Source organism: Platichthys flesus, chromosome 10 (assembly GCF_949316205.1).
Source record: "Platichthys flesus chromosome 10, fPlaFle2.1, whole genome shotgun sequence".
Taxonomy (NCBI): Eukaryota; Metazoa; Chordata; class Actinopteri; order Pleuronectiformes; family Pleuronectidae; genus Platichthys; species Platichthys flesus.
In genome coordinates, this window is record NC_084954.1 from 5,217,680 (window position 1) to 5,233,003 (window position 15,324).

The 15,324-nt window shown below is 43.7% G+C and overlaps 2 protein-coding genes across 4 annotated transcripts; one reads left to right on the top strand and one right to left on the bottom strand.

Annotated features, from left to right (window-relative positions):
* The first annotated feature begins 50 nt into the window (after window positions 1–50).
* On the top strand, window positions 51–3,827 carry ptgr2 (prostaglandin reductase 2). 2 transcript variants are annotated; one of them, XM_062396744.1, is made up of 8 exons: window positions 51–638; window positions 731–849; window positions 1,425–1,616; window positions 2,143–2,313; window positions 2,407–2,616; window positions 2,799–3,008; window positions 3,093–3,132; window positions 3,234–3,827. In XM_062396744.1, exons 1-8 carry the CDS (start codon window positions 602–604, stop codon window positions 3,296–3,298), a joined length of 1,044 nt encoding a protein of 347 aa, XP_062252728.1. In that variant the 5' UTR covers window positions 51–601; the 3' UTR covers window positions 3,299–3,827. The 2 variants fall into 2 exon arrangements, with proteins under 2 accessions (XP_062252728.1, XP_062252729.1); XM_062396745.1 differs by lacking the exon at window positions 1,425–1,616.
* A 64-nt stretch (window positions 3,828–3,891) lies between these two features.
* tmem62 (transmembrane protein 62) lies at window positions 3,892–12,685 on the bottom strand. Of its 2 annotated transcripts, XM_062396742.1 has the most exons (14): window positions 12,482–12,685; window positions 12,129–12,369; window positions 11,689–11,800; window positions 11,439–11,576; window positions 10,433–10,478; window positions 9,867–10,008; window positions 9,135–9,259; window positions 8,847–8,969; window positions 8,589–8,744; window positions 7,952–8,111; window positions 7,491–7,689; window positions 7,271–7,366; window positions 6,963–7,081; window positions 3,892–6,379 (listed from the first exon to the last, which is right to left on the bottom strand). In XM_062396742.1, the coding sequence occupies exons 1-14, from the start codon at window positions 12,502–12,504 to the stop codon at window positions 6,059–6,061; spliced, it is 2,001 nt and encodes a 666-aa protein (XP_062252726.1). In that variant the 5' UTR covers window positions 12,505–12,685; the 3' UTR covers window positions 3,892–6,058. The 2 variants fall into 2 exon arrangements, with proteins under 2 accessions (XP_062252726.1, XP_062252727.1); XM_062396743.1 differs by lacking the exon at window positions 12,482–12,685 and having other exon boundaries at window positions 11,689–12,010; window positions 12,129–12,260.
* Window positions 12,686–15,324: the final 2,639 nt, after the last annotated feature.

Genomic DNA, 15,324 nt, shown 5'->3' on the forward strand with positions numbered 1-15,324 from the left:
TGCGGTGACAACCCCCGGAGCAGCGGGATGTGTCCGGTAGTGGCTTGTCTGGATGAGCTGGAATAATACGAATAAAAAAAAGAAAGAATAATACACAACAAAAAAAATGGTGCTGCTGGAAGGGGCCGCGTTCCGTTTCTGATTCACCGGAGTCGCCTTGCCGGCTCCATGGAACCTACATGAAGAGATGGTGAACCCCCCCCTTCCGGAACTCTGCGGACACGGTGTCGCACTTTCGTCAAACCGCCTTGCTTCCTCCACGAGCATGTCACGTGGCTATCGCTTGATTAACGTTTCGTTAAATATATTTTAACCATAAACACAGAATCAGATAAGACGTGTTAAATTGATTTTAGTCTTAAAGCAAACGATCTTCCATAACTGGCTTCCGGGATTTAAGCGCGGGCGGAAGTGGCTAACAGGGAAGCATCTTGCACCGTGCAGAGACAGTGAGGAAACACAGGTTAGCTAATGTCAACAAACTGAGGTACAGCCTGTTAGCTTAGCTTAGCCAAGTGCTAACCGTATAGCAACACTCCTGTTGCACTCGTCAACACGTTGCACGTAAAGACCCGCACTTTTGTCTTTTGTTGCTTTGAGGATGCACGTGCAGAGAGTCGTTCTCAACTCACGTCCAGGTTGGAAGCTTTGTCAAGTTTTGTCATTTCTTTAAAGTCACCGCGAGTTTTGTTGTATGCGTGTGTGTGATTGTTTTCTTATTTACGTGAAGGTAAAAATGGGGTGCCAGGTCCTGAAAACTTCCGCCTGGAGGAGTCCACTTTAGCGCCTGACCTGAAGGAGGAGGAGGCCCTGGTTCGGACGCTTTACCTTTCAGTCGACCCCTACATGGTAAACATGCAGTCAGGATGGCTTCAGGTCATTTCAGTGGGTTTAGAGTCTGACCTATCATGACATCTGCATTTAAACAACTCAATCCACACCATGCAGTCAACCAGCCCACCTGAGTTATCATAGCAAGGTTAAAGTTAGTTGGCAGTTCGTCAGAAAATGAAAATAACTCATTATCTATTCCAAACTATGCCAATATTGGTGGTGGGTGAAAGGTTTGAGTCCACTAAACACTTTTGGAGTTTCAGGGGTAAACAGCGTTGCAGCCAAATATGATATAACTGAAGTAACTGGCAACCACCTCTTCAAATGTTAAAAAAACTAGCGATGCTTCCATGCACCCATGGGCGAGAGCTTGTGTGCAGTGTGAACGTGGCTCCAGACGAGGATCACAGAGGACATAAAGGCTAAAAACAAGGTTTCCGCTCAATTGGCATACTTGTAAGCAGATAATGAGTCAATTTTCTTTTTTGGGTGAACTATCCCTTCAACAGTGTCAATGGCTCACAATAAAATGGCCAGGCAAACATTCCCCATCTCCAGGACTCTCTATCTTCCTGTCTTCACCCTCACAGCGCTGCAGGATGAACGAGGACACCGGTGCCGAATACCTGACTCCATGGCAGCTGTCTGCATGTGTGGATGGCGTAGGCCTCGGCGTGGTTGAGTCCAGCCGCTGCAGCTCTTGCTCTGTGGGAGATGTAGTCACTTCCTTCAACTGGCTGTGGCAGACCCACACTGTTATGAAAGGAAGCGTCTTACAGAAGGTGCGGCACATACCTGTTACAGCAGTGGCTTATTTGTCACAGTGACAGGTAGACTGGGTCTTATGTGGGGTTAAATGTGAATCTGTTATGTAAGGTTTAAAGGATCAGTGTGGAGACTTTAGTGACATCTAGTGGTGAGGTTGTATGTTGCAGCTGAATACCCCTCACGTCCCCCTCCCATCACAAACATGGAAGAGAACCTGTGTTATCCTTCATTAATTATAAAAACTCAAAAGATATTTAGTCTGTCCAGTTTGGACGACTGTAATAAAAAACATGGCGGCCTCCATAGAGAGGACCTGCTCCCGATATAATTATGAATTTTTCAAATATAAATGGGACCATTCTAGGGAAAAGAAAACCACAATTTAGATGATTAGTGAAAACATTACTAGGCATATTTTATATTCAATTTCTGCCGTTAGATCCCTTTCACCTAAATCTTACACACAGGACCTGTAAAGCAAGCTGCATGTGACATGGACACTGTGTTACATTAGTCAACACAAACTTCTCTCTACTGCAGGTTGATCCCCAGTTGGCTGACGGGCACTTGTCCTACTTGTTGGGAGCAGTGGGACTAACAGGCCTCACTGCCCTGCTGGGTGTGAGGGAGAAGGGTCACGTCACCAAAGGGGCCAATCAGACCATGGTGGTCAGTGGGGCGGCTGGGGCCTGTGGCTCCATAGCTGGACAGGTAAATACAGCAAACCCTGGATTTTGGTAACATAAACACAGCTTAGATCAGACCAGGCAGATTTGATCATTGCCTCCTGATTGTCTCCTGCAGATTGGCCGGCTGGACGGCTGTGTGAGGGTTGTGGGGATCTGTGGATCTGAAGAGAAGTGCAGAGCTTTAGTGGACGATCTGGGCTTCTCCGCTGCCATCAACTACCGACAGGAGGATGTACCGGCCCGACTGAAGGAGTGCTGCCCCGATGGAGTAGATGTTTACTTTGACAATGTGGGAGGACCCATCAGTGATACTGTCATATCACAGGTACTGGTCATGATGTTTTTCTTGCGTTATTTATGTTGATCCCTCAATGGCGTTTCCCTACATTTGCAAAAATGAAATGTGGTGGCTTGTGGATTCTGCAGCCCTCATTCCTAATCCTCAACATTGAGGGTTTTCTTTCACAGTGAATCCGACACGTTGACCTCCGCCTCTCTCTTCCTCAGATGAACAGCGGCAGCCATGTGATCCTGTGTGGGCAGATCTCTCAGTACAACAAGGATGTGCCGTATCCGCCACCTTTGAGCAAGGAGACACGGGAAACTCTGCAAAGCAAGAGCATCACCAGAGAGAGATTCATGGTGCTTGACTACATGAGCAAAGCAGAAGCTGCCCTCTGTGAACTCAGCCAGTGTATTAAATCAGGCCAGATCAAGGTAAGGAGGAAGTGGTATCAATGTGTGTTTGTTTGTCCTCTTCCCTGATTATGGTTTTGCATAATTGTGTACTTCATCCTGCAGGTGCTAGAAACTGTGGTGGATGGCATTGAAAACATGGGAGGTATGTGAGTTTTAATTCTGGCATTTATCCACTATTTGATGATTCTTGCTCGTTTGTTGCCTTCGCAGTTACAGAGTTGTTTTTGTTCTATTTTCTTGCAGATGCATTCTGCTCTATGATGAAAGGGGGAAACATTGGCAAACAAATTATAAAGATATCAGAGTGAGGATAATCACCACGGTTCCCAGTAGCTACTACTCTCACCAGACACCTCGAGAAATGAACCCATTAAGGTAATGAACTCGAGTGAGACATTGCATCGCTTAGCGGATGCCAGTTGATTGCAATTACAAAACAGAAATTAAAAAAATCACATCACGTTGTCTCTTTATGATCTTGAGAAAAGTAAAATGAAAAAAGTGTTTGAGAACCTGATAAGTATTGAATATCAAAACTTTTTAATTTATGTTTCCAGAAATAAAATTTGTACTGTTTATTAGCTCTACGGTAATTAAAAGTGCTGTACAAAGAGTACTGTCAAACTACTGTCTGTTGGTACCAGGGCTGGTATATGGAAACTACTGTGTAATGGGGTATCATGATCTGGTTCTACTTACAATGGTTAGCTGGCAAATGTAAACAAATTACTTTAGCTAGAGTGTGAGTTTATACTGCAATAAGATTGTCAGTTTCCTTTTCTTTTTTTGACACTTTACTTTAAATATTATATAATAAATATTGTCTTTCGATTCATAGATTTTATTGCACTGCATTTTTCAGTGTGTGGGGCTTCTTGGTCAAAGTAAACAAAGCACATGATTTACTGTAACGACAATTTTTATTCCACAGCACTATAAACCATTAACAAAATAAAAGTTGTGGCTGGCTCCAAGTTCAGTTGTCACGAGAAAAAATAATATTTGGCCATGGGGGGGGGGGGGGAATCATCATCATCTTCTTCATTCGTATGCATCAGTATTTGAACATAATAGGGGGGAATGTAGAATAAGTGAAAACCAGTACATTCTTTTTACAGTGTATTCCTTCTCAGACATTTAATGGTGTCTGTTTTTTTGTTAATTGGATGCACAGTACAAAACAATCACCACCAGATTTATATTAAACTATAATCGGTGAGTGATTTTCTGCAAAAAGAAAAAAAACTAATCATGCAGAATTTGGGGATGGAAGTGAAATGCAGCCCATTAATAAATCATTACCCTCTGTGTCCATTCTATACTGCCTCCTTGTGGACAGATCCCAGAGCTTGAGAGACATACTGGGCCTTGCTAAGAGACATCATCTCCAATAACAAAAGTCAATACAATTTAAAATATCAGTCTTCATCCTGGAATTAAACACTTAGTGGTGCTCCTGTACAAACGTGTAAGACCCGTCGATGCAGAGAGGAAAGAAGTTATTAAACCACTGCCAGCACGATTGCACATAACTCAATTTTTCTCAGTACCTGGGAGGTGTTTAAATATTAGAGCGCGTGTCTTATAACAGCACTGAGGAATGATTCTGTTCCAAAGCTGGGTATTGATTTGGAAAATATACGAGGATCTGACGCCGCTGGAACATTACCTTCCATGAAGGGACTCGATAAATAACGTATTCTCCCATTTTCTGTACATTCTTAGACCAGTTAGTTCTTGTGGAATCCAGGCACCTGCCACTACTGGGTACTGGACTGAATTAGTGTGACACAAAACCCAGTTTAATTCTCTTGCACCTTCACAAAAAAGGGATCAACATTCGCTCGTGCATCTTCCTGCCCACACTCGACGGGAGGGAGGTGAAAAATTACCACTTCCAGTGCAGTTTTATAACATGAGAGAGAAAATGAAAATAAAGAAATCCCACAATACAAGTATTTTTTTTTTCACCACCACACATCTGAATTTTTTTTTCTTCCCCCCAACATAGTTTTTTGAGTTCACTGAGCTACTATGGAGTATAAAAAACATTGTCCTGAAATACTACCGGGGCCGGCCTACTGTTCAAGTGCTCACATTCCTGAGAAACAAACAGCTGCTCTCTGTAGTCACGTTTGAAGGAGCATGGAGAGTCAGGCCGGCGTCTCTGTGTCGTGGTGAAAAGTGATTTGAATCGAAGTGTTTGATATGAATATTCCAGAGCGAATATTACGAAGTTTTTACATTGGCAGTTGTGTGCAGTGGAATTCATGTACGTTTAAAAACACGTCGACGGGTCAGCGACAGTACTCGACCCATTTATTATTCCCCTTCCTTTCATTTCCTGTAATTAAATGTAGAATAAACTTGAGAATCTGGTCGTGCAGCTTGCATCGTCTGCAGTTCGTCATTTCCACCAAAGTTACTTCCACTTTCCATCAGCCCGCGGGACATTAGGGAAAGCTTACCGTATATAAAATGACGCATAGACCTTTTATTATCCACTTGATTTGTTTGTCGGGAGGTAAACACGGGGATTGGTTTGGCACATGCGGCTTTCATTAGCGAATGAAAACAGCTTTCAGGGGGGAGAATAAAAGGTGAAATCTTTCTTATTCATCCTTTGGCAGTGGTGAGGTGGCATCGAGCCAAGGCAACACTTCCAACAAGTGCTAAAGCTCAAGTTAATGAGTCAGCTTTAACCACAGCAGGATACAGCTCGTACGCTGCCAACTGCAGGATTCGTCAAACTAGTCCTCGAATAGGTTGTTTAATTCTTATCCAGGGGGTTTTAGTTTCTTAACACTGTACACATTGCTATGAATATGGCCAGAAATGTGCTCACCGGTGCTTTACAATAACATGCATATTAAGTTAATACTATCTAGAAACAGGGCAGTGAGTGGTTTACTGGGAGGATGCTATAGAAGGAGAGAAAGAACGGAAGAGGCTGTCGTGTGGGGGGGAGGGGAATTGAGGCTTTCAAGGTGGATAGAGACTGGAAAATATATCTGTGAGTCAGGCTCAATGGAAATCGTGGTGGTGGCGGTGGTACAGTGCAATTACTGTCAAGAGGGGGAGACGCTCTTGCTATTGTCACGAATGAAAGGGGCGGGGCCTGTCCAGGCGCGGTGGACCAATAGCAGACTGAGCCCGAACGCCCACGTGCGGACAGGAGACAGGAAACAGGCCATGAGGCCGTAGGTCTCCAGGAGGAAGTAGCAGGAGTGGGCCTGCCAGGTGAGCAGCAGCAGCATGAAGAGGTGCACGACCAGACTCCGCCAGCGGCAGCCCGGCCGCAGGAACTGGGATCGGAAGGTGTTGCCTCTGGACCGGTGGTGGAGGCTCCAGCAGAGGTAGGAGGTGAGGGGCATGTTGAAGAACAGCATCTGGAAATGAGTTCAGTTAAATGTGATTAGTGCAGTTCCTCGGTCCGGGAAATTAGATGAAGCACTGACAAATGGAAAAGAGCGAGAAGTAAAACAGCGTCTGTAGATTCTATTAGGCCAAATGAAGATTAATATGATAATTTGCCGTGAACAAAACAAAGTTTTAAATGTCAATTTAAAGATATGTGAAGAATTTAGGAGATAAAATGAAACTAAATGATGTTAAAGGCTGCTGTTAAAGCTGGTTGTACAAATAGAGACATCACTGAGACGTAGAGCAAACTAGGGCAGCATCTAACGTTTGTCATGAGCAAATCATCTGCTGATTATTTTTTCTATAATATTAGTTTTTTTAAATATTTAATACAATTACCTTGTTTTGTCCTATTTAAAAACAAAATCCAAAGACAGGGTTTACGCTCAGATAAGACAAATAAAAGCATCACATTCTCATAATTGCTACTGTAACCAAAACATTTTTACTAGAGATAATTTATTGATCAAAGTAATTGATCAATAAACTGATTTTTCAACTAGCTAATTCAGCTGTGAGGCAGATGGGTTGAAACTGTACTTTTCTTACTTGAACCACTCCAATAACATAAGTGAGGCTGCCCTCCAGGAAGTATCCGTCGATGAAAACCCCAAAGGCGAAGCAGGCGCCAAGATGGCCGTCTATCAATTCTCCTACGAACCACGGACCTATGGACAGGGGGGGACAACAGCACAGATCACTATGAACATGGTTGAGTTACGTGATGGAAGAGCAAACACAGGAGTGGCAGGTGTTTGAGTTAAATATTAACACAATTTGTATAGATTTTAGATGCACTATTATATTGGAAGTAGAGGCATGTTCAGCCTGAGGTATAAGAAGAGCAGTGAACCCACCTATGGCTGTACACAGGTTGAACAGCAGCAGAGAGTAGTAGAAAAGGTCCATTTTACTGACCAGATGCAGAGACATACAAGCTTGAGACGTCAAACCTGAAGATGAAGAAGAAAAAACAAATATGTACGATTTATAGCACAGACTGGAATATCAGTGAAACTGCACTTTGCTCGCTTACAATTCAAATGGCATCATGATGATATATTTATTGAATCCTACCTCTGCCAGTGGGAACACTGAGGAACCTGAAGGCCAGCAGCACACCGACATTCAGCAGCATCATGAATATGAAGGCTGCTCGGGCCAGGATGTAGTGGTCTGTGAGGAGGATGAAGGACTGCACGAAACCAAAGCTGGGAGTCAGGTCGTCCTCCAGAGTGAAGTGCTGCTCCCGCTCTGTGGTCCGGCCCGCCGAGTCCTGACTCACGGCACGCACACAAAGTGATGAGAAAGGAAGAAAATGCAAATTCAGGTCAGAGGACTTTAAAATCTGCAGAAGGTATCGATACTGGGAAGAGTTTGAAAAGCAGCTAAAAGCTCCGACAGCAGTTCTAACACAGCAATTAATTAATTACAACTTAACTCTGGGCAAAGAAAACTTCCAAAACTAATCAAGACCAATTAAAAGTCCTCCAAACTTTTATGGCTTCAAGCAGAAGATAAGTGAAAGCAGTGCTGACCTCCACTTTGACTCGGATTGTGTGCAGTCCAGTGAGGTAGAGCGATGGATCCCACAGGAGCACATACAGAGGTCCTCCAGCAGAGCTGCCTTTCCCCAGAGGCTCCCCATCCACGCTCACATGCACTGCTGTGATGGAAGCCTCTGAGAAGGCCAAGATCCTGTGGAAGACAAAGAAAATGAATGATTTAATGTAGGAAAATAGCCTGAGGCCGTTTCACAGTGTTCACTCGATTCACAGAAGGAACAACTATTGTGATGGAATCCACAACGATTCTCTTCAATTTTGACCTTTTGCATCATAATAAAAGATGACAGCTATTTAAACGATAACAAGTTTTGGAATTTTGATTCAAGTAACAGGACAAATTCCTTAGAAATGGCCTCAATGTTTACAGATGCTGTGTTTCCGGATATTAACAAGTCATTTAAAAGATTCATAGATCCAGATCTAACTAACTAACCTAGGACCTAACACTCTGACACATCTCACTGGAATCTGTTGCCAAGGTTTGTTATCACAGGCAAAGGATCTGTTTAAACATGCGTACGTTACATCAGAGAAACCAAGTATTGCAAAACCTTGTACAGCAGCAACAGTGGAGGCGTTTATGGTTCTGATAACAGTCGACAGGCACCTGATGTGTGTGGACCTTCGTATCCGACCCAGTGGCTCCACTCCCGGATGCAGGTACTGAGCGTCCTTGGGGTTGGTGATGAGCACCGCAGGCCACTGCTCAAACTTCAAGTCAGAGAAGCTCAGCAGGTCATGGTCGAAGGCCAGAACCCTGTACCTGGAGACACAGGCGGGAGGAGAGGAGTTCACTTCTCCGCAGAGGAAGAGAAGTAATAAACACAAGGTTGAGAATATTTGGGGATCACGTCGAGGTGCAGACCTTCGGTTGTCCATCCAGTCACCCAGCTCCAGCTCCAGGGTGCCCTGAGGGTGTCGGCTGTGGAGGACCGGCATCAGGCCGCCCAGTGTGTGCAGGTGGCCGCAGAGATATGCAACTGCAGATCTTAAAACACAAGGAGTCCAAATGTCAAAACTATCAAAATGATATGATAATAATTTGTCAATGATTTAATATTAAAATTCCTTTCTAGGATGCAGTGATAACATTAACCTTAAAATGTAATATTTCTATTTCTAAAAAACGGTTTAACTTCCAGGATTTTCCTACCTCATTATGTCCCGGACTCCCGGAGACGGGGAGACGACAGTGGAAGTGGTGTAGTGGCCAAACCAGATCGACTGGTTGCTTTCCAGACTCTCAACTCTGAACGTGTCCAGCAAGTCCATCTGAGTCTGTCACACAAAAGAGCCACGTACCAGTTATAGCTCTATTACATTCAGTTCCTACTGCGTGTGCATCCTTTGTTTATTCCTCTAAAGAAAGGGAATACACGTTTACCTCCACCAAGGAGGTTATGTTTTCATCAGGGTTTTGTTGAACTAGCAGGATTTTGCACAAACTACTTTTGTTGACTTCTCAGAGAATAACTCATGGGTCTTGAAGGAAAAACATGTCATATTTATGGGGAGTGATATTTATGAGTATGTGCAGTAGAAATAAGAATTTAGTGAATTTAAATGTGGTGTCATAAGGGGACTGTTGGGCCTTGGTGGAGGTTAACACTCTACTGAGAGACATTCTAATTTAAAATGTACATTAATAGCACTGTTTACCATATAATTCATTCATCTAAGAGTATACTGTATGTTGTAGTACTGTTACTGTCCATTCATTGTGTTAGTACAACCTTCCATTTGCTAATTCTTTTCAATAATTCAAATTTGGATTTACTTATTCAGCTTAAATAATTGAAATTGCCTTATGATTTATAAATTCCAGTGAATAAATTAACCAGTGTTTGCACAAATTGAGTAATTAGAGGTTGTTGGACGGGAATACCTGGTTGAGAATACCGAAGAAGTTGTACGGCCTCTTGGGTCCCGGAGTCAGGGTGGCATCAGCGCAGACGAAGGAGTAGTTCCCGAAGGGAGTTTTGTGAACATAGTGGAAAGAGCCGACTTTCTGATTAGCCGAGTATTTCCTAGAGGAAAAATGGAGAAAAGCCAACGTGAGCAACAAACAGTGCTGTGTGGCAGCCTGGGCCGGAGCCAGCAGCTCCAACCAGGAGCTCAGAGCAGAGAGACCGTTTAATGCATTGTAAATAAATAAATTAGACTTCGCTCAGGAGACAGACGACAACAGTAAGAGAACAAGAAGTTAGAAGATAAATCAGCATTCACAGAGAAAACAGCCGTGGCACATGAAAACACAATTTGTGTCAGAAGACGATGAGAGTCCGTTTGTTGGTGTCGATTCTGATTCTATTTCGGGCGTCTGCACCTAGTGCTTCATGTTTCACAGCCATTGAAGTCAGACAGGCTTCACACTCTACAGACATGCAGGAGGGAGCTCTAACTGGACGTACATCAGGCTTTCGCTGTGTGGTGCTGGCTTCTCATACTGACCGGTAATAGTTGTTGACGCTGTCCAGGGACATGATGTTGAAGGCATCTGTCAGGAGAAATGAAATGATGGTGAGATTAGGGAGCGTACGGAGATCACAGGAGGCCACAGCGGCCAGGACATCTAAAGAAGACACACGTCTTTAACAGAGGCGTCAGATTCCCACGTGATTACAGGAGGATATCGAACAATATCTGTTTATTATAGACTCTGGGAACTGAACTGACGGGTCACACATAAACAACTGACAGCAGAATGTATCTGTCAAGAGACACTCCACATCCAGTAACTAGCTGTCTGCATTTTAACAGTTCCAATGGATCAGGAGAGGAGATATCTTGTTTCACATCTAATAGCTTGAGATCAAATAACAGAGAATAGGCAGTGAGGAGGAGGGGGGGGGGGGGGGGGTAGGAACGACTTCCTGTAAGATGCTAGAATGAACCACAGTTAATGGATTCTTCTGGAAAATCTTACTTCAAAGATTAGAGCACAACTGATATTGTTTTTTGGGGGTTGGAGGCATTACATGAAACAATCAAATATATTGACATTTAATTAGGAAAATACATTTCTGTTACGTTTTTATAAATAAGGGTAAAAGGGTGATTTCATTTCTTCAGTAGATGAAGGTGCATCATGTTCGATGTCTTAAACAAACCTACAACGGACACTCTCTCTCTCTTTTCTCTCTCTCTCTTTTGCCAAATGGCTCGTTCCCCCCTCTCCATCACTGCCAATGGGAGCATATTAAAACCCATGTTTACTACAGGGAGCGCAAAGCCCATTGTAACCATTGCAGACAAAGGCCAGATGTTTCCAGTGGGACCGGGGCTTTACATGCACATCTGTTCTGCATTGTTCCGTCAAATAAAGGTTTTTGAATATAAGGAAACTTAAACTCCGATATCCCAAAAATCTGTGAAAGGCTCATATCGGCTGATTCTACTCGGCCGGGCTCCATCTAGGATCCTCCACTTAGAGACTAACGATGTTGCGGTTAATCACCGTGATTTCCCCGGATGTCTATCCACCGCGTGCGCTCCATCACCCGGGACCTCTTCAGGATGTTGTGGTAGGCCTGCCACTCCACCTCGTGCTGCAGGGAACCCACCTTGCTCTCGGTTTTGGCGTCCGTCAGGTCCCCTGAGGAGGAGAGAGGGGGAAAAGTGTGTGAGACGTCTTCAGGGACACGAGGGGGCCACACCTTGTCACACACATACACATACAGGAGGACGGGCAGAGGGCGGGACAGCACCTGTTGCAAGCACCAGATCCGGCTGGATCACTTCCACGGTGTCGGTGCAGAACTTCTCAAAGTCAGGAATGCGCCTTGGGTCGTGGAACCGGCTGATGTGAATGTCAGACACCTGGAACATGGGGGACAAAGTGAGATTAACACTCAAAGGCTGGTGCTTGGGATTGTGAGTCAAAGAGGTGGAATGTGCAAAGTCCAAACACAACTTCCTGTGTGGCTGAACTTCATGTTGATCCAGCAGGGACACACTTGTGATAGTCAGTCAGCCCGTTCACTCAAATCTCTCAGAGCTCAAGCTCCACATGACAACACAGCAGATCATCTACAGAGGTTTAGAATGAAATGAGAGAATAACAAGCAGCTGGAGATGTCTGATGAGGCTCGATGAGGCTGGTTAGGACCGAGCCGAGCTAGCTACTGGGTCACACGCAACAACCCACCTGTAAGAACCAGAAGATCCCGTCCAGCTCGCCGCCGGGGAACGGTGCAGAGCTGCCCTTGGACCCGGCTCCGTCGCCGGCCGCCGTGTGCTGGACGCTCCGCTTCGGGTGCCAAGCCGTGTCGTAGCTGTCCAGCACCCAGGAGGTGATGCACGCCAGGGCCAGTCCGAGGAGCACCAGCGCTCCGAACAGCTTCAGCATCCTCCCGGAGGGGCGAGGGAGACGGGCTGGCTGCCGCCGTCTGTCCCGGACACACAGAGGGGGGAGATGAATAAGAAATAAAGAAGCTAGCTACCGGTGGGTGAGAGGTGAGAGGGGGGAATGGCTAAATCCCGCTGACGGTGACTACACACGGAGCCGCGGCGGTTCGCCTCATGGCGGAGAAGCTACGACTCAGACCGGGTCCGTCGCTGCCATCGCGGCCGCGGGGGATGCATGGAGGTGCGGGGTCCGCGCGGCTCGGCTGCAGGCTAGCTCCGCGGCTAACTCCCGTCCACAGCTACCGACGGCTCAGCAGCAACACACTGACACTGACAGACACCGACCGGCTGCAGGAGGGAGACGTCACGTTCGGAGAGAGTGTGTGGAGAGGAAGAGGTCTCACTCTGACTCGGTTTACCGAGCACCGCAGTCCGGCGCGAGTGTTACTGGTCAATTGCCAGTGTGGGACACGTGACCAGTACTGGTACTACAGCTGCTGCAGTTTGTTGTCATGTCACGGCTGCTTGTCACGACAATGTCATTCTGCACTTTATATTTTATGTTGACGTTATTCCAATAATAATAATAATACTGCTTTCACCCACATGTATATATAACATTGTATACTAATATTCCTTTTGTATCAACTACATATACAAACCCTATTTCCAAAGAGAGAGGAATATTACGTACATACCATTTAACGTTTATTATCTTGTCTACTCTTCTGCTTTATCTCCTCTTATATTATATGATTTTATCTAATCTAATCTTATCTTGTCTTATCTTATTTTATCTAATTTTATCTTCTCTTATCGTATCCTACACTCAGTTAGCAGTTGGTTACGATGAAATAATAACACAACACTAAGTCAGACTGACACAACACTCCATTAAATCCTCAATTATTTAAGGTTTCTATTCTCTTGTCTATTCTTCTGCTTTATCTTATTTTATAAGAGTAAGATTAAGATTAAGATTAAGATGCATTTATTAGTCCCAAACACATACACAGACATGCACAGGCACACTCATGCAGGTGTAGGGAAATTTAACCTCTGCTTTTGACCCATCTGGTGCAGGACACACAGAGCAGTGAGCGACCATGTACGGCGCCTGGGGAGGAGATGTTGAGGGAGTAAGGTGCCTTGCTCAGGGGCACTAGACAGGGTAGGGAGAATCCTCTTGGAGTTTTGGACAGGTCAATCCAGGTCCGTCTTTTTGTTGTTTCTCCGTGGAGTCGAACCAGAGACCTTTTCTGCCCGTAGTCCAAGTTTCTTCAACTAGTCCACCGCCTCTCCGGTCTTATCTTATCTTACTCTCAGCTAGTAGTTTGTTACGATCACATAATAACACACAACAATCCTGCATTAAATCATTGTTTATTGAAGGTTAAAGATATTATTAGATAACACTCAAACTTTGCTGACAGAGATGTTGATTCAAATCTTTTGTCTGATTTTGGAGGCTGCAACTTGTTCTGTTTTTATGTTGATTCAAATCAGCCCCATTCTAATCAGACTAAACAACAGACACCTCTTTGTATAGCAGCACAAATTGCAGACCCTGAATGGTCCTTATGAAATAACCTCTTCAAAATACTTTCAACCAACACTGGCAATATAAATGTCATACCTCCATGAAACAAGGTTTATTACAGGCCTGTTGTATTCAGCTGGGTTGTTTTATCTGGGTGTTCCTGAGACAACTGAGTGCTATATGTGCTCATATAAGGAGCTCAGAGGTACTCAGTGTACTAACACACCGTACCAATAACAATGTCTAGTGCTACTAACAGTGTCCTGGGAGTTAAACCTGGCCATTCAGCAAACTCAAGGACGGCTGAGCTGAATAGAGCTGAAACCAAACACATTGTGTTCGAGCCAGTGGGTGAATCAAGATACTAATTTAAACAAAAGATCAATACAATAGTGAAAAATGTGGAAAAGAGTCATAGTATAAACACATGCTGCACATAGGAGTTATTTTTATTATTTGTATTATTTGTATTAGTATTGGTTGTATTGATAGTAGTGGTAGTACTAGTAGTATAAAACGTAATTGTTTCATTAATATTACATAAATTCAGTCAGTGTCTGTGTTTATCGTGGAGAACATAGTTTGTGTTGTTGTTTAACTGTACTGCATAATGTATAGAAGTGTTTCTGTTATTTCCTACCTTCCCTGATGTAAATGAGGTGGAAAATAAAACTGTCATTACAGTTTAAATTGACCATAAAGCTGAATCAACACTTCCTTAAAACCGTTTGGACACAACCACACAGAAAATGTGACCTTCAAATTAATTTATTACATTATGAACAAGGCTAAAATGGATCGTACCAGAATAAATAAAAATTCAGTTACAGTGTTTTTCAGAGAAATGAGAGACTAAACTGTAATTTGACAAAAGACAGAAAAGTGTGATGACATAATTTCCAAGAGCTGAAAGAAAGAACAGACCTCAGGGCTTCTGAGAGTGTGTTCCATCCAAGGAATACTTTTTTCTATCGTCTGTATTTTTTGTGGGTTTTAACATAATATACAGTTGGTTACCTCAGTTTTTGTGTTACTATAATACAGGGCAACAATAATTACACTAGGGGGAAATGTTACCGTTTTATTTTTGCAAAGATAGCAGTGTTAAAGGTCAATACAAAACATAATTTGCTACAGATTAAACTACTAAATAGTCTTTAGTCAAAGTCTTAATTAAAGGAGCCTCACCTGGTCCACCTATAACAATAGGGTGTTGTATACATGTTAATAAATCAGTGATCTAATCTATTATATAACACTCTGGCACAAGGTATTCTATCGAGGTAAACTTTAACATAATACTTTTGATACTTTATAATGTAGTTTGCTCTTAATATTTTTATATATGATTCTTTTTGTGGTTCATGCAGAACACCACTGGTGGAAAGTACATTCACTCAGGTGTTGATGCCTGCTGGGGTTGTTCTACCAGTTGCTTTTACTCCAGTTCATCTAT